Raw genomic sequence first — 18366 nt, 5'->3', positions numbered from 1 at the left:
ATTTTGTCGATTACTTAAATATATATGGCACGTATTAACAGTATCATTATAAAATCGAATCTTTTTTTTTAGTTCCTGCGTTATTGGTAAACAGAGGCAGGGCGAAAGGTAAAAAATTATCGTCTGCATAACTTATAATTAATAGTAACTATGATTATTAATGACCTTTTTTTGTGATATTTTATGTTAGGCAGTGAAATTTTACATAAAATGACACATTTTAATGGGGATTTAATGTTTTGATTATAGCTTTTGATTTAGTAATATCCCAAGAACGGGATATACTGTACTTTGTTACAGTACAAGAGCCAACAATTGATTTAAGTGGTATGTATAACAGTTTTCTCCAGAACAATTATTTAGGTAGTATTTGAGTGAATATTACAGTTGTACAATGTGCTTAAATAAGACCATATTAATAATGGTCAATTGAAAAAGTTGAAAATTCTTATTTATAGTTTACATGGTATAATTTTAATGTTAAAAATAAAACTAAATACATCATCTGTATGATATTATAGACCCAATTGACTATGACACGGCAGTAAACAACAGACATACGCTGATACATAATATATTCCACCATGTTCTACATCGTCAAATGAGTAAGCATTTTTATAATATTTATCGCTACTTTTAAAACGTCGTTACAACAAAACTTTGGCCTATACCTAACCTATCTATGCGTATGTTGGTATCTAGTATGGGTAAACAATAAAAACAAAAATACGTTTAAATGAGTAGAACAATGACTGTAGTCTAAAGTCCAGCAATAGCAACCACATGATTCAAGCAAAAGCTAATGTATTTATTTTTTAACACTTAGTTAATTCGGAATATTTTATATACTTTTTATTATTTCTTGTCATAAATTTGTAGTATTTAACGATTTTATTTCTATTCAATAATTATTATATTGTATGGTTTCAGATGACACCCGAATGTGCAAGAATGGCGAAAGCACAAAATGCAAATTGCTCGGGATAATAACGCGTGCATTAAATCCTGGGTTTAGATATACACAAGGATGTAATGAAGTATTTAATTGCATTATAGTATTGGAGGGGACGATTACGGCAGACGGCGTTTTGCCAACCTACGAGACACGAATGGAGTATTATGTAGATCTGCTACTTCCGTCAGGATTGTATAAAACAGAACTGGAGAGAGTTACAGATTTAATCTAAATGTTTCGATATCAATATACAAGTATATTCATTAATAAACTATTATTATAACCAATACCGTCGTCGTATAGCTGTTATTATTTCGTACATTAGGAAAAACACCAGCACCGCACCGGTTGGATCAAAGGAGAATTTAGAAATCCATATAAATAAGATGTTAGACAATAATAGTGACATTCTATCCCTTAACTGGTATTATAGGTTTCAAGAATAAGCCAAAAAAAATATTTGTCGCTCTTATCGAATATACTTGATAAAACTAATGGAAAAATTACGGAGTTGAGCGAAAAATATGGCATATCAACCACTTTTGTAGACCATTTAGATATGATTGAATTTAAAGCATTCGTCGGTTTACTTAGGACATGGATATGTCTTATAGCTAGGTAATATAAATAAGATGTTAGACAATAATAGTGATGTTTTAACCCTTAACTGGTATTATAGGGTTCAAGAATAGGCCAAAAAAATGTTTGTTGCTCTTATCGATTATATTATCAACTTATTTTTTGATAATGAAATTTCACAAAATGTGTTTGATAAAACTAATGGAAAAATTACGGAGTTGAGCGAAAAATATGCCATATTTTTTGCTATGATAATTTTACATTAATTTTATAAAGTTTAAATTTGGTTCTTTATAAAAACAAAAAAAGAGGTGACTTTTTATTGAAAAGTATATATATTTTATTCATTAAAGCTCATTAAATGACTTCCATATCAAATTTCAATATTAGGCCATATGATTAAAACTGTCTAATCATACAGCAATCTGAGACATATCTTAGATACTGAAAGAGAATTTTTTTTCTTGTCTTAGGGATCCAAAAGAAATCTTTCATTCTTTAAACATTTTTTATAATTTGTGACTTTGTCGATGCCCACCCTTTGTTGGGGCACTGCTAAAAAATCGGCTTATATCTTCTTATGTACACAAAAGTGTACTGCTGGTTGTTTTTTTATTTTTCACTATTTATCTCACGTTTTCTGTTTTCATTTTCTTTTACGAAATGTCTAGATTCTTCTGCTTGCCTTGAGTTAAGCAAGACGAAAAAAAAGAAAACGGGTACATGAACTAAATAACAAAAGAATAGAATTTGGGGAGTTTCACCGACTATGCTGTATTCTCAACGTTCAAACTAGAACTGAACTAAATTGAATTCAATAATTTAAGAGGTCATATTTTTATGAATTGTTTTAAGCCAGATTTTAAACACTAAAATATTAGCCAGAAACTTGATGTTTTAATATACTAGCCACCTTAGATATTAGCTTGTTACTGCTTGTTAATATACTATATCATTATCTACCATTATCTATAATTCCACTACTACTTCAAATTTATTTGGTACTTCAACGAGACATGAAAATGCTCATTCGTGGTTGCAAACTCGGCTGAAAAATTGTATTAAATTTTACATTTTTGTGAAGTGTTGATACCAGTCTTTTGTCGAATCAGTCCATTTTTCTGTTTTTTTTATAATCTGGATGCCACGTATCACACAAATAAACACATTCTCGAACTAGATCAATCAATCGTTCCGTTTCATCGGTCATTTTCAGTGCACAAATTTAAAATAAATTTTTTTTTTAAATTAATTACGATATTTTGTCATCAATATTGTTTGTATATTTTATGTTCGATAATTATATAATAAATATTTTAGAAGTGCTGATACGTGTGGAAAATCCAGTGTATTGTCTATATTAAATATATATTATATTTTTTTTATTTTACAAAATTATTCCAGTCCGTCGCGAACTTTGTGAAAAAATACAACCATCAGTTGTAGGCCGCGGTCTGTTTAACCAGAAAGATGCATTTAAATAGAGTACAGAGTACGCGGCGGACAGTCTGCTTTCTGTTTGACCGATCCTTTATTCGTCTATCCATCTTTTCTTAGGTCTTTTTCCCTCTACACTCATCTTTATAACACATCTCACTGCCTCTGCCTCTGCCTTGTCCCTTCTCATAACATGACTGAACAATCTCAACCTATTCTCTTTCATTTCCCTCACAATTGGTTCAACTCATAGACTACCCTTAAGTATTCATTTTTTATTCTATCCACCCTAGTCACTTCAATCGCCCATCCTAACATTCTCATCTCCACTACACTTGTTCTATATTCAGTTTTCTTATCTACGGCCCAACATTCCGACCTATATAAAGCAATAGTTGGTATAAGAAACCCAGGGTTGTTTATATTATATTATATTTAGGTACCTATGTCATTTGGGACTTTACGTTTTTATGCTTGACTATTATGTATCAGTGGTTGAATTTATTTCCTAATACGCATTAACTTTCTATAAACACAAGTTATTCTAGTGCTGAACCTATTTTTCTGTTGTTTAATACATTTACTTAGTTTGCATATTAGTATATAACGTAGGCTTTTACTATGTATAATTGTCAGTCGGTCAGTTTGTGTTTATCTATGATACAGTTCATTATTACGGTCAACCATTGTCTATTTAAGTGCTTATTTTATTATTATTAAAGAGATTAACTTATCTTTATAAAGTGTTAATTATTTCTGAGTATATTTTCATCCTTATAACAAAAAAGGTAGAAGTATTAAGAAACAAAAAAAGCCAGTACAGTGGGGTCGGGGCATAGTGGGGACGGAATGGTCACAGGTCTACAGATTTTATTATAACTGAAAGTGATGAATCACTTTTAAATAAACGCTTTGATGTGAATCTGTGGATAGTATGTTCAAACCAGTTATAGCGGCTTAGAAGATATCGTGGGACCAGCAAAAATGTACTTAAAATTTATTATTACTCTTGTGCAGGGTGGGTACGATAAGGTTTGATCGTATGTCTATAAAATTGTACTGTCATAGTAACCCATTTATCAGTATTAACAAAATAATGAAAAAATTTCATTACCTGTTGACTGTTGGTTCACACACACATAGCAACCTAGAAACTGACTACGGCCAAAGTGTAAATTAACCCTATTTTTGGAGTTTTTCCTTAATAAAAAAAAAAAATTAGACAACAGATTTTTGAGAAAACCGTATATGTATAGTTCCATTTTAGATCTACCTTTGGTCTAATTTTCAGATCAAAATCTCTAAAACTTTGGTTGAAAAAGTGTAATAAAGAATGAAATTCTATTTCTTCTAAGGGAAAAAGTTTATGATACATTTGTGGAATGTTAATGTTTATCTAGTTAAACTAGTTAGAAAAGTTTTTCTAGTTTTTATAGATTTTCTAGTTTTTCTAGTTTTTCTAGATTTTTAAGCGTTTCTAGTTTTTCTAGGTTTTCTAGTCATTCTAGTTTTTCTAGTTTTTCTAGTTTTTACTAGTTTTTATAGAAAAGATAGAAAAACTAGAAAAACAAGATTTTCTAGATAACATAGAAAAACAATTAACACTAGAAAAACTAGAAAAAATAGAAAAACTAGAAAAACCAGAAACACTAAAAAAACTAGAAAAACTAGAAAAACTAAAATAACTAGAAAAACTAGAAAAACTAGAAAATCTAGAAAAACTAGAAATACTAGAAAAACTAGAAAAACTAGAAAAACTTGAAAAACTAGGAACCTAGAAAAACTAGAAAAACTGAAAAACTAGAAAAGTTTTTCTCCTTTTCATTTTTTTTAGTTTTTTTAGTTTTTCTAGAAAAACTAGAAAAACTAGAAAAACTAGAAATACTAGAAAAACTAGAAAAACTAGAATAGTTTTTAGTTTTTCTAGTTTTATGGGTTTTATAGGAAAAAATAGAAAAGATAGTTAAAATAAAAAACTAGAAAAACTAGAAAAAATTGAAAAACTAGAAAAACTAAAAAAAGTTTTTCTACTTTTAATTTTTTTTAGTTTTTCTAGTTTTTGAATTTATTCTAATTTTTCAGGTTTTTTTAGTTTTTCAAGTTTTTCAGGTTTTTCTAGTTTTTCTAGTATTTCTAGTTTTTCTAGTTTTTTAGTTTTTCTATTTTTTCTAGTTTTTCTAGTTTTTCTAGTTTTTCTAGATTTTCAATTTAAAAAAAAAAGAAAAACTAGAAAAAATTGAAAAACTAAAAAAACTTGAAAAACTAGAAAAAATTGAAAAAATTGAAAAACTAAAAAAACCTGAAAAACTAGAAAAAATTCAAAAACTAGAAAAACTAAAAAAAATTAAAAGTAGAAAAACTTTTTTTAGTTTTTCTAGTTTTTCAATTTTGTCTAGTTTTTCAGGTTTTTCAAGTTTTTCAGGTTTTTCTAGTTTTTCAATTTTTTCTAGTTTTTCTAGTTTTTCTAGTTTTTTATTTTAACTATCTTTTCTATCTTTTCCTATAAAACCCATAAAACTAGAAAAACTAAAAAACTAAAAAACTATTCTAGTTTTTCTAGTTTTTCTAGTATTTCTAGTTATTCTAATTTTTCTAGTTTTTCTAGAAAAACTAAAAAAACTAAAAAAAATTAAAAGTAGAAAAACTTGAAAAACTAGGAACCTAGAAAAACTAGAAAAACTGAAAAACTAGAAAAGTTTTTCTACTTTTAATTTTTTTTAGTTTTTTTAGTTTTTCTAGAAAAACTAGAAAAACTAGAAAATTAAGAAATACTAGAAAAACTAGAAATACTGGAAAAACTAGAAAAAATTGAAAACCTAAAAAAACATTTTTAGTTTTTATAGTTTTTTAATTTATCAATATTTTCTATCTTTTCTATCTTTTCTTTAAAACCTAGAAAAACTAGAAAAACTAAAAAACTAAAAAACTATTATAGTTTTTCTATTATTACTATTTTTTCAGGTTTTTCAAGTTTTTCAGGTTTTCCTAGTTTTTCAATTTTTTCTAGTTTTTCTTTTTTTTCAAAATTGAAAAACTAGAAAAACTAGAAAAACTAGAAAAAATAGAAAAAATTGAAAAACTAAAAAAATTAAAAAAACTAAAAAAATTGAAAAATTAGAAAAATTGAAAAATTGAAAAACTAGAAAAATTAGAATAGTTTTTTAGTTTTTTAGAAAAACTAGAAATCTTGAAAAAATTGAAAATTTAGAAAAACTAGAAAAACTAGAAATCCTAAAAAACTATAAAAACTAGAAAAAATTGAAAAACTAAAAAACTAGAAATCCTGACAAAATTAAAAAACTAGAAAAACTAGAAAAAATAGAAATCTAGAAAAACTAGAATAGTTTTCTAGTTTTTTAGAAAAACTAGAAATCTTGAAAAAATTGAAAATTTAGAAAAACTAGAAATCCTAAAAAACTAGAAAAACTAGAAAAAATTGAAAAACTAAAAAACTAGAAATCCTGACAAAATTAAAAAACTAGAAAAACTAGAAAAAATAGAAATCTAGAAAAACTAGAATAGTTTTCTAGTTTTTTAGAAAAACTAGAAATCCTGAAAAAATTAAAAAACTAGAAAAATAGAAAAATTGAAAAAATTGAAAAACTAGAAAAACTAGAAATCCTGAAAAAATTGAAAAAATTGAAAAACTAGAAATCCTGACAAAATTGAAATACTAGAAAAACTAGAAATCCTGAAAAAATTGAATATTTTAAAAAAACTAGATTTTATTACAACTGAAAGTGATAAAATCACTTTTAAATAAACGCTTCGATGCAAATCTGTGAGTAGTAGTTAAAAATATAATGAAAATATTTTCATTTTACAGATTTTTAAAGAAATTGTATATGTTGTAGTTCCATTGTAGATCTACCTTCGGCCTAATTTTCAGATCTAAATCTCTAAAACTTTGCTTGAAAAAGTGAAATAAAGAAAAAAATTCTATCCCTTATAAGGGAAAGGGTTTATGATTTTTTTTTTGATTTGTTAATGTTTATCGATAGTACTATATTTGAGGAACAATTCATATAAATTTGGAACATTTTCGACTATTTTTAAAAAAGTTATAGAGCATCGTAGTTTTAAGTTGAAAAATTTGTACATTTTTTTCTCAATTTTTATATAAGGAATAAAAATATCTAATAATAACACTGTCATTTTTGTAACGACAATTAACGTTTGCCTGAGCTCTATATGTTTATTCTCCATTGACTGTTTGTTAATAACATAGACATTACTTATCATTTTTACCAAAATTTAAGTACACAACTGTGTGTGTCATGTTACAGGTTTGGACGCCCAAGACAGTCCAGCATTAGTATATTTAGATGAATAAATCAATAACCAGATTACAGTAAGTACACCTAAATGCTACATAATATCTAAATGTTCTTCTGCTGACAGAAGGGATGCCAAATAATATCAAATTTCAACTATTCGAATAAATAAATCCAAAAAATCGCATTAAAAAAAAATATTTTATTATTTGAGTAAAACATTTTTTTGTACATTCTTTGCAAATTTGTTTTACTATCATTTGTAGTTGTAAAAAAACTGACAATGAATTTAAAGCCAACGACACATGTAAGACATTGATAAATTATAATAATAACACACGTGCAAATTGAAAATATTAAAAACAAACAAAATCACTACTACAAATAAATCTTATTTAAACCATTATAAAAATAAACTTAAATTTAAAAAGTAATGACACACATGCAATTAATTTAATAAGACATTTTTAAAACGTTATTATAAAGAAATACAAAAATAAATAAATAGATAAAATAAAAAATACAGTGCATAAGTTAGACAAAAAAAAAATTTTCTTTAATGTCAACTTTCTTCGACAGTAAATGTAATAGAGAATATAAAAATATTTAAAATTTAGTGATTTTACGTTACGTGAACATACTCAAGTCTTATAAATTGAATGTCAGCCGAATAAAATGCATTGACTAGTATAGGATCGGTGGGGGTTTGTAACTTCCTATTCACTGAAACATGCAAATCAAAAATTATAGAAGTAATATACTATAAGGATAGTAATTATTGACACACACATAAGACGTCAAAATAGGAATGTTTGAGAACAATTGGAAATAATTGTTGTAACGCTTTACAGCAGTAAAGAAGTCTCGACTCTGGAATATAAGTCTTGACCGATGTGTCAGTGTTACTCGACGTTGTGATAGGTAGGAGTATGCTTTTGTATAGTATAATTATCCAAGCTATAAAATGAACTTACGCTAATTGTACACAATGATTTTTTTGAATCTACGCTCGACACAGTTGGTGAAGTATTCAAAGGTCTAGGCGCTACTGATGAAACGGAAACTATTTTAATGCAGTTATCATCTTCATCTTCATCTTCGCTGATAAGAGATGAGTATAGTGAAGTGTCCGGACAACTGATAATCTTTGCTTTTTTATTTTCATAATATTCATCAATGTCCTGATGGTCTTCCGTTTGTCGTCGTTTGATAGGTTCTTTTTCTTCGCTGTAATCTATGGAAAAAAAAAGATTAAAATAAAGAATGTTTGTCTATTATTTGGGTTAGGATTTAAAACGCCGAGTCAGAAAACATAATACGTTGTCGATGGGAATATAATAAGAACATTAGCTGTAAGCTAACATGTCAATAACTTTATCTTGGATAAAAATAAATGGTGACTTATGCAACAAATGTGCAAGTTGTTTAAATTCAAAGGAAAAAAAAGTAAGTCTGGTCACATCAGTTAATTCAGATAAATGTAATGCATTCGATAAAAAAAATCTTAAAAAGTACCTTCAAAAAGACATTTCTTTGGAATTTGCAAGATGCAACCAACTAATAACAAAAATTATTTTAAATGGTTTCATTATAAATAAAAAAAAACCTTTCTTTAAAACATTTTAAATTTGACGCAAATACTTTTTTTTTTTTAGACCACTAAGAAAAATTAAAATCAAACCTACCTAATTTGGTGTTTTTGACTTTATGTTTATTCGCAGGATGTGTCAATTTCCAATCTCTGTACAGGTTTATCTTTGATTCGTTGTTGGTGCTTAGATAATTGTATTCGTGCTTTTCAACGCATCGGAGATATTCTTCGAGCGAAAGTATTAAGCTCTCAGGGTTTCCCTCGGCTACGGATTCCTCGATAAGCGTACGGACTCCTTGCACAGTGTTGGCTATCATTTTGAAATTATCTTCGTTAGGTTTGAACTGGGATCTCGATCGAAACGTTTTACATATGCCTAAACAAAGTAGGAAATTGTTTTAAAAAAAGAGAAACAACAAAAAATCAACGTTATCTCACCTTTGAGCCTAGGCAATTCGTCTTCCAGATCTCTGTTTTCAAATGGTTCTCCTTTAAGACCGCCATCAAACTAGGGTAAAGTTAAAAACAAATAATTAGCTTAAAAAAGATAAATCATTTACATTTTTTTACATAAGTTCTCCTGTAAAAACGCATAGTTACCTTCTTATCATTGGAAGTTTTATGATAGTACAGTCGCAGATCGGGCATTATACTAAAGTAAAAATACTCTTCGGTACCATCATTGCTTTTCCATACTGTACATTTCTCTTCTTTACATTTTACAACAATGTCCTTCATACTTTTATATTTAAACTAAAAAAAAAAAAACAGTTTACGAATAATTACTTTTAAAAAAATTAGTTCTCAAAATATGTTGTAGCTTAAATTAAAAAGCCGTAACTCTATAAATACTTTGGTTTTAATCAAACTAAAAGATTCTAAAAAGCATAGAAGTTTCATGAAGATTTTTACTTTTTTTTTTGGAAGCAATATCTAAAAAACAAGCTGCATCGCATCAAGCCATTAATCTAGCATTCGGTTTGGCCTGAACCGTCCAAAGCACGCAGGCGAGTCCAGTACTATGTTGTATTTAAAATACCTACGGTAAAATTAAATTAAAATGCAACAATTTTTGTGATATTCCAAATTTTGACTTGATAATGTTGAATTTTTTTTTTATCTACCACCATTGTTTTTTTATTTTAACTTGACTTCAAATTGTGTTAAACTCGGTCCGCGATGGTCTTACAGTAAACACACCGATTTTTAAATAAAAATATTGATATGACATCCCCCATTAAATTATCATCTTCTATATAATTACATTATGCAGTGCATCGTGTACTAAGCGTTCTTGGTGAAAGCCAACTCCAATAAAAATATTGATTAAAACGTTAGTTATTTAGTTGGTTTGACTTATAATTTTGATATTATTTTCAAGTTGTACTAATCTAATTGTTTGTGTAAATTTGACTATGAATGTTGTAAATTAACACGTCCGAACTGTACCGTGAAATATTTTGTAGGTATTTTAAATTTTAAAATCTTTGTTTATTTTTATTTAATTGTGAAGTTGGATTTAAGATATTTTAGCGGTTCATACCGATGCGCACCGATAGGACACATTTAAGAAAACCGTTTGATTGTGTGGCCGTTCACTTCTGATAACGTTATTTTTATTTATCACAATTTCCTTTTTGTTATCAAAAAAAAAAATACAAGCAATAAAAGCAGCGATATTTTCTACACTAAGCTACAAGCTTTTTTAAAGATAGGTTAGGTTAAAAAAAAAAGAAATAGTAAATAAATTGAATTTAAATTTTTAAGTCGTCAACTAAGATGTATTGTTATGATTAATTAATAATCACAAAAGTCGTAAGAAAAAAACATAAGACGGCCAAATGCAAAATAAAAAAAAAGATTATGCAAGCATGCAAACTTGTGAGACATTGGCTTTTTGGCCATAAAATAATATTAACAGCAATTATTATCCGTGAATTAGTTTCAATGAAGAATTGGTCGATATTTTGAAAAAATAAACATCTTTAATTCTTTCAACAAATACACTGTCAATATGATTATTATTATCTTATATTGATCGCATTATGTTTGCAGTTAATTTATTGTTCAGACTTTGAAATAAAAAAATAATCGCGTATGACTTGGCCGGCTATGCAAAAACTACTGGTAAATAAAATTTAAACAAGCTCCGAGATCTACTTAACTATGGTTTTTAATATTTTATGCAGGATTATTAAACTTACCAGTACATGATCGCACAGTCCTTTAAGTAACCAGACTTTAACCAAGTATGGCAATTCAAAATATTCTTTATCGATTAATGGGTTCTTGTCGCCCACGACAGTCCAAAAATCTCGATGGATGCCGAATTCTTTGAAAACCTAAATAAAAATCACAAGTAGTTTCAATTGTAAAAAAAAAACAATCTCTTTTTGCCATTATAATATACGTATGGTGCCATCGTATTGATTTGTTACAAATTTAAACACTTACCTTAGCTTTGCCTTGGTCCTTTTCGTGGTAAACTTCAAACCAACTCGATATTTTTTTCGACAATTTCTCGGTCCAAACTTTGTATGACATTAAATTATTGATACATCTCTTACCGCTCATCGGCCCCAACAATAATGTCATTATTTTACTCATTAACGTCGACTCTTTAGGTATCAAAAACATCCCTTCGATTTCGCCTTGATATACATCTCCGATATGAAAAGTCCCAGCAAGAGCAGATACGAAGTTTCCGATTTCAGCCAACTGAAAAAAAATTATATTTATACAATTTTAGTATTAACGTATAATATAAATTTAAAATTGCATCGAAGCTAAAAGTATAAAATTAAATTTTTCATACAAACCTCCCACATTGAAGTTACATATTGACTGTGGCAATCAAAATCGATTTCATTTTTCCTTCTATTTAGTTCTTCTAATAACATAACACTTTTCTCAGTTAGGGCAATCTTATCCTCAATAGCGTTATGATATATCTTCAATCGTTCTGGACGACAATGAGCGACACTTTTTAATAACTTTGAATCATAATGGTCTGAAATGACAATTTAAATTTAAATAAATACCCATTATTAAAAAAATATATATATATATGTTAACAATATTCGTTTAACAGTAATACAAAATTAACACAAGCAACTACGACATCACAAATTTTGTAATAAATATGAAAATACCTTTAGGGTATAAGTATTTATAGTCGTAAGTCTTCTCCGTTTTAAATATATCCAAAACCTGTTGAACATCTGTTGTACTCTTTAGACGTCTGTAACACAATCAAATAATAATATATAACATAAATAGTTGTTTTCCTTAAGGTACAACTGTGTGATCGATCATAAGTGCGTAGGTTGATGAGATGAATTATTTAAATGAAACGTTCACTAAAATTAGCTGTTAACATAAATTGTTAAAGCCATTAGTTGTTGTACTAAATTTATTATGAGGAGGCACTTATGAACAATTATAATTTATTATTTGTAAAATATTATTACTCGTCCAGGCAAAAAATACATTCATCCAACAATTTTTCAACGTTCAAAGCAGCATAAGTAGTCTTATGTCTAGGGCCAAAATATTTGTAACAGTTCAACAAAAGACATCGTATTTCCGTAATCACATCGGCAAACGACTTGTATTCTCCGTCTTCCGCATTCATTTCGACTAAAATTATAGATTATATTTATTAGACTATTTTTTAAAATCCAACGAAAATATGACAGCGTTTACTATAAACGTTTTATTTTATACATACTCTCGTTTAAATCTCTGTTGTCTCTTTTATCAATGTATTCTAGGTAATCCAAATTATGAGCAATTACTTGAACACATTGTGGAGCTACTGTATAGAGTTGCCTTATTATTCTATAAATATTTGTATTATTATTATTACTGTTTCAAAATATTATTTGTAAATTTGAAAAATAAAATAATTTAATGCTTACAATATGGCTTGGTGTAGTTCTTGCTTTTTTTCATCCACAAAATTCGTTGACTCGTCCATGTTTACCTAAACATACAAAAATTGCGGTTTATAGATGTTATTGATTTTCAAACAAATATATATATTTATATACAGATAGATTTCCACAAATATTTAGTCAATAGAATCATGTTTTTTCCGTTGAATATTTAACACAATACTTTTAATCTCGTGTTTAATTAAATTACTATTTAATAACATATATTTTACTTATAGAAATACAGTTTTTACCTATGTTAGTGCCTGCACAACTTTAAATTGTGCTATCCTTAAGAGTTAAAATGCGATAGGTCACTACGAAACCATTCATCGCAACACAAGTAGTTTCAACGCAAATCAAATAAAACTAAACATTAGAATTTCAATAAACATATAGGTATATACCTATATTTTATTAACTAGTTTTCATAAAAAAAATAAACATTATTAATTATTTATCATATTATTATAATGTCTACTATTTTTTCATCAGTTAATAATGTAAACAATTCAATGATAACCACCACCTATATCATCCCTCTTATCACATTCGACTCTTAATCTAATTATTATTACCAAAAAAAAAAAAAAAATGATTAGCAAATCCAAGTTTACCAATGATTCGATTATAATAATACAAATAAAAATCGATGAATGTATCGATTGTATAACCTACCTAAGAAATAAACGCACAATTGTTTTTTTTAAATTAACGCTATGGCTTTTATTTTTAGTCATACTGTTATAATTTTAGAATTGCCCAAACAAAGGTAGAAAGCAAAATAGTTGACATAAAATACACTAAAAGCTATATAAATTAGCGTTTATGTATTATTTCACGGTATTCAAATAGTTTTAAATATGCCTAGTGACAATAGTAAAATTAAATGTTTTCTTTTAATTTTTAAATAAAAATATATTTTTTTTAAAGATAATATTAAATTCAAATTAATTTCAATTTTTCTGTGTTCACTTGACTATAGAAACGACACTTATCGCATAAAATAGTTACTAAACGTAGCTTAAGTATTGTGACCAAGTTTGTTAAAATCTAAATGAAAAATTGGACATAACATTATGCCAATATCTCATAAATAGTATATGGATTATAAAACCCAGAAAAAAAAATTTTTAACATAGTAGTTATTTAAGTCAATGGTGTAAACATTTAATTGTGAGCGCAAACACAGTTCCCATAAAGTAACCGCAAAATAAAAATGTTGCTGAGTAATATAGGGACAAAATACTAATTCTTTGATTGAGTTTGAACTGTTCTAAGAACATCAGAGACGAGTGAAAGTGTTTAGTTCTTTTTAAACAGCCATAAGATATAAAGACACTACGCTGCTCTGATAAAACTGAATTAGCGTTGTGTATTCTAATAATTAATTTTTGAATAAGAGTAATAAAAATGTATAAACTTATTAATTAAATTCTATAAATATCAATAAAATAAATAGGGATAGCTACTGGTAAGAACTTGTACTGCATGTTAACATGATTTTGACGCCAGAGAGTTGTCATACGAAATGTTCAAAAAATGTTGTTATTTTTTTAAAAATAATAGCTCAAACAAAAAAAATCCTTCGGGTTATTTAATTTTGTACAAATCACTCTTCATACCACCTAGTTTCATTTCAATAATTGTTGCAAAAAAAATTCGGGATCATTGTGTTATGGTAAGATAAACAGATACATTTTTCAAATTTAGTTTAGAAATTGTGGTGAATTTTTTAAATGATTATTCTCTGGACTAATATTTTAACTTGAAATTTCTGTTTGTACAAACGTTCAAAAAAAAAACAACGCTCAGAAGGACCGTCGACGAAATACACGTTGGTAATTTAAAGTGATTTAATACATTTTTAAATAAAATAAATAACAAATTTATCATTTATTTACCTGGAGGTCGGTGGTCATCATCGGATCTGCGTCAATGTCCATTAGACTTCTTTGGATAATGGAATATTCTTGAAATAAACACTGTTAGAAGAGACTCGTTACAACGTTGTGCTCGTCCGGAAACCGAATGTCGTTTGCCAAAAAACCAAAATATGATTCACCAGCTAATGTTTGGGACACGCCATTACAATAGATAAGGTCTACGGTCAAAATTTCAAATGCGCCATCTACCGCGACCAGCAGGTACCTACAACCTCTTTGGGCGTTTCCAAAGAGATTGTAAGCGATCCGTACCTGTCGTGGCGGGCTCGGGACAATTTCAAAACCGAATAATATTACCTATTATACTTCTCATCGTGTTTATGATTATAATGAAGAATGTATTTATTACCTTGGAAAAGGTTATTTTTCATATCGTTCAACTAATTAACACAACCCGCGTACATCAAGGTAAATAAAAACGGCTGTAATCGTAACTTTTGTGGGCTACAAGAGTCTTATTACTAATCGATTTTCAATGATCTCAGAGTGACCGATTTTTGTGGTTTCATCGTTTATTATTAGTTTACAATATTGTTGATTATCAATGTTTTTGTTTAAACATACGAAACAATAATCAGAAGCGGACACCCAAAACAATTTGGCAAAACAAAGTTTTAGGTTTTAAATTGTTTTTTTATTGGTTTTTAGGAGAGGGAAACAAGATAAATACTTCTCCTTCCCCTCTCCTCTTTCTCGTTAAAAGCGAACCGGTTATTGGCCACTGGTACTAATATTAGTTAAAGTAATTGACATACGTTTATTTGTAATTAGTATAGTATGTTAGATAAAATTGGGTTAAATAATTGTATTATAATAACGTAATGATACAATTTTATTAAAAATTGTAACTAAAAATAACATTTTAGTGAGATCATTTTAGTTTTTTTAACTAAAAATAACATTATAATGAGATCTATACTCGATTTCGTTGATTTGTGTTTATATGTATCTATCTTTATTAAATATAATCAACAGTTTCGATAGGAACGAAATAAAAAAAGGCGAAAATTTAAGTTCAATTAAATTAATTTAAAAGTAAAAAAAAAAAAAATTGGGCTAGTTAAGAGGCAAAAAAATAGACATTATTTAACAAAAATTTATCTAGTAACAATTTTAAGTAAACCGACTAATTTTAATGAAAATAAATATTACGTTTATCTAGTTATAAAACTTTAAGTTATTTTTCTCCGAGTTATGGACCTAACCGAACGTTTTCCAGCGTTATCTATTGGGCGGATTTCAATTTTTATTTTCTTTGTGTGAAGTTTACTATTTTCTCTATGCGGGCGAAGAGGCCGATTTCTTATTTAGCCATTTGAAAATACCGTAAAAATATAAACGTGTAAACCAAAGCGTTCCGTTTTGAAATAGTGTATAGTTTTACACGCTGTTTGTTTAAAAAAAAAGTGTTGTATCACAGTGTACACTTTTTTCACACCGACCGTAGAGTAGGTGTAATACCTAATTTTCGGCGTTGGTCGTTATCATATTTCTTATCAACCAAATTGTATTATCAATAGAAAACAGTTATCAGTTGATTAATCCTACACCAAAAACACGTTTGTTTTGAAATACCACACCATTTACACTTGACGCTAATTGGTGTAATTTTTTGTCAAAACGAACAAAGCTATTATTGTACCAAAATTGAATTTTTCAATGTATTAAGTCGAAAACTTATATTTTCGACCTAAGTCGTTTGTACCAAGCATATCCAGTATATATATATATTTTATTGATATAATAATATATATTATATGCATTGATAACACACCTAAATCCCACCAGAATGGCGGACCGTCGGCTTCAATTCTTATCGCTAGTTAGCAATCTAGTTTATTATATATATCTGTGTATCAAAGTCTCTTGTACTCTCTCTTTCGTTTAACGTCTTGTACACGCTAAATAATAACAATAGTAATGTTATAATATTTGCGAACAATACAAAAATTGCAATCTTCGTACTACCGGGGGAGGGGTTGGGGGGTGTTTTAGCCGTCGCCATTCTGCGGTAGTCAATAATAGTAAACGGCCACCACTTGGGTGGTGCAAAACAGCTCGGCGTTGCGGTAATTCTCGTGGACCAGCCGATCGGTTTTCTCGTCCCACAGGCACCGCATGCCGATGGTGACCGACTGCCAACGATGCGCCCCGATGAACGTGTGTGCAATTATCTTGTACCGGGACCCCGCCGGGCGTGTGTCGTCGCATATCTCCTTGACGCGGCGCTCCACGTCCCGGACAACGGCCCGGCAAGTGACCTTGTGGTCCAGGTCTTCCCACGTCTTCCCGGCCAGGTAATCCGAGTGGACGGTTTGCACGGCGGTCCTGACCAGCCGCTCGTTGAACGCGTCCCTCAGCCGGGGCCTGACCCTGAACCCGCCGAGCGATTGTAACGATTCGTCCGCTCGCCTGTGGTCGTACTCCCAGTTCGGTTTGCCCGCAAAGATTTTCTCTGTCTCCGCCGTCGTCATGTCTTCGTAACCTCGGCCCTCTTACACCCACACACAATATATACTAACATACATAAAATATAGATAACAGGCAACACTTGGTTTTTAATCCAAAACAAACGCATCCCAAAAAAAAAAAAAAAAAGCCCCGTGACACGGTATAAACACAGCATGCGTTGCCCGGCTAACGGTCGCCTATGGCACGGGGGAAGCGTGTTATTACCCGGGTTGGCGTTGAGAATTTAAATTTAACAATAATATCAATTAAATACATAGGTAAAACTCAAACCTCGGCAAAGTATATTATATTTTTTACTGTGACTCGACCATGTCGTATCAATTGTATGTTAGGTATAATATAGTATACATAATAATATACATTATAATGTATATACTATATATACATTATTAAAACTTATAAAAACACATTGCCCCTTTTCCGCAGTCGGGTATTGACATATTATATAAATAATCAAAAAATATAAAAATCCAAATAATAAATAATATGGTTTGTCCGACGAACATAGATCCTTTTTTTTTTTTTGTACCGGTCTTCGAATTTCGAATCCGACCTTTACAAGTATAATATAGTTATCTAAAGAACGACAATAGTAATGAAGGGTGTTTTTAAAAATACTATATAAGACCGCAGCGTAGGTATATGCCTATTGTTATCAAATGTGTATAAATTCCGATTGTTTGGTAAATATCTATGGCATTGTTGAATAGGTAAAAAAATAACCAGGCCAAATGCTGATGAAAAAAGGTTCCCAATGCTATAAAGGCTAACATTTTTCATCTACCTAAAATAAATCGAAAATGATTTTATCAAACGACTAAGTGTGACAAAAAAAAAATCACTCATTTTAGAGAGAAAAAAATGATTTGGGCTATAAAATAGGTTTTTAATCCAAAACAAACGCTTCCCAAAAAAAAAAGCCCCGTGACACGGTATAAACACAGCATGCGTTGCCCGGCTAACGGTCGCCTATGGCACGGGGGAAGCGTGTTATTACCCGGGTTGGCGTTGAGAATTTAAATTTAACAATAATATCAATTAAATACATAGGTAAAACTCAAACCTCGGTAATACTTCATTACATAAAAATTAACATATTGTTGAAAACGGGTGTTGATTAAACGAGTGAAATCCGCATCGAAATCGGCTTGGCTCTAAACATGTCCGTGATTAATGC

At 29.0% G+C, this 18366-nt stretch overlaps 2 protein-coding genes and 2 long non-coding RNA genes across 4 annotated transcripts; 1 reads left to right on the top strand and 3 right to left on the bottom strand.

The window, feature by feature from the left end:
• Positions 1-299: 299 nt before the first annotated feature.
• On the top strand, positions 300-1188 carry LOC126842478 (uncharacterized). Its single transcript, XR_007686343.1, has 3 exons — positions 300-327; positions 522-605; positions 931-1188. It is a non-coding gene; the product is annotated as an uncharacterized LOC126842478 (long non-coding RNA).
• Positions 1189-7885: 6697 nt separating this feature from the next.
• Positions 7886-9046, bottom strand: LOC126842477 (uncharacterized). The gene is made up of 3 exons (XR_007686342.1): positions 8931-9046; positions 8220-8479; positions 7886-7968 (listed from the first exon to the last, which is right to left on the bottom strand). It is a non-coding gene; the product is annotated as an uncharacterized LOC126842477 (long non-coding RNA).
• A 342-nt stretch (positions 9047-9388) lies between these two features.
• LOC126842482 (uncharacterized protein KIAA2026-like) lies at positions 9389-12470 on the bottom strand. Its single transcript, XM_050579493.1, has 6 exons — positions 12337-12470; positions 11989-12077; positions 11656-11846; positions 11291-11554; positions 11041-11178; positions 9389-9589 (listed from the first exon to the last, which is right to left on the bottom strand). Exons 1-6 carry the CDS (start codon positions 12468-12470, stop codon positions 9389-9391), a joined length of 1017 nt encoding a protein of 338 aa, XP_050435450.1.
• A 4262-nt stretch (positions 12471-16732) lies between these two features.
• LOC126842481 (dynein light chain Tctex-type protein 2B-like) lies at positions 16733-17191 on the bottom strand. Its single transcript, XM_050579492.1, has one exon. The coding sequence runs from the start codon at positions 17189-17191 to the stop codon at positions 16733-16735; it is 459 nt and encodes a 152-aa protein (XP_050435449.1).
• Positions 17192-18366: the final 1175 nt, after the last annotated feature.

Source organism: Adelges cooleyi, unplaced genomic scaffold (assembly GCF_023614345.1).
Source record: "Adelges cooleyi isolate 19-005CV unplaced genomic scaffold, UGA_ACOO_1.1 ACOO_flye_CR_arks_rails_tigmint_CR_PRNA_523, whole genome shotgun sequence".
In the NCBI taxonomy this organism is placed as follows: domain Eukaryota; kingdom Metazoa; phylum Arthropoda; class Insecta; order Hemiptera; family Adelgidae; genus Adelges; species Adelges cooleyi.
Note: the sequence above shows the minus strand (reverse complement) of the source record. Positions and strands in the feature narration are given on the sequence as shown.

Excerpts from the sequence above, each read along its gene's own strand:
- LOC126842481 (XM_050579492.1), bottom strand. The coding sequence starts at position 17,191 with ATGACGACGGCGGAGACAGAGAAAATCTTTGCGGGCAAACCGAACTGG.
- LOC126842482 (XM_050579493.1), bottom strand. The coding sequence starts at position 12,470 with ATGAATGCGGAAGACGGAGAATACAAGTCGTTTGCCGATGTGATTACG. Across the intron at positions 11,847-11,988 it reads TAAATACTTATACCCTAAAG|ACCATTATGATTCAAAGTTA; the intron begins GTATTTTCATAT and ends TTGTCATTTCAG. Across the intron at positions 9,590-11,040 it reads GACTGTGCGATCATGTACTG|TTTAAATATAAAAGTATGAA; the intron begins GTAAGTTTAATA and ends TTTTTTTTTTAG.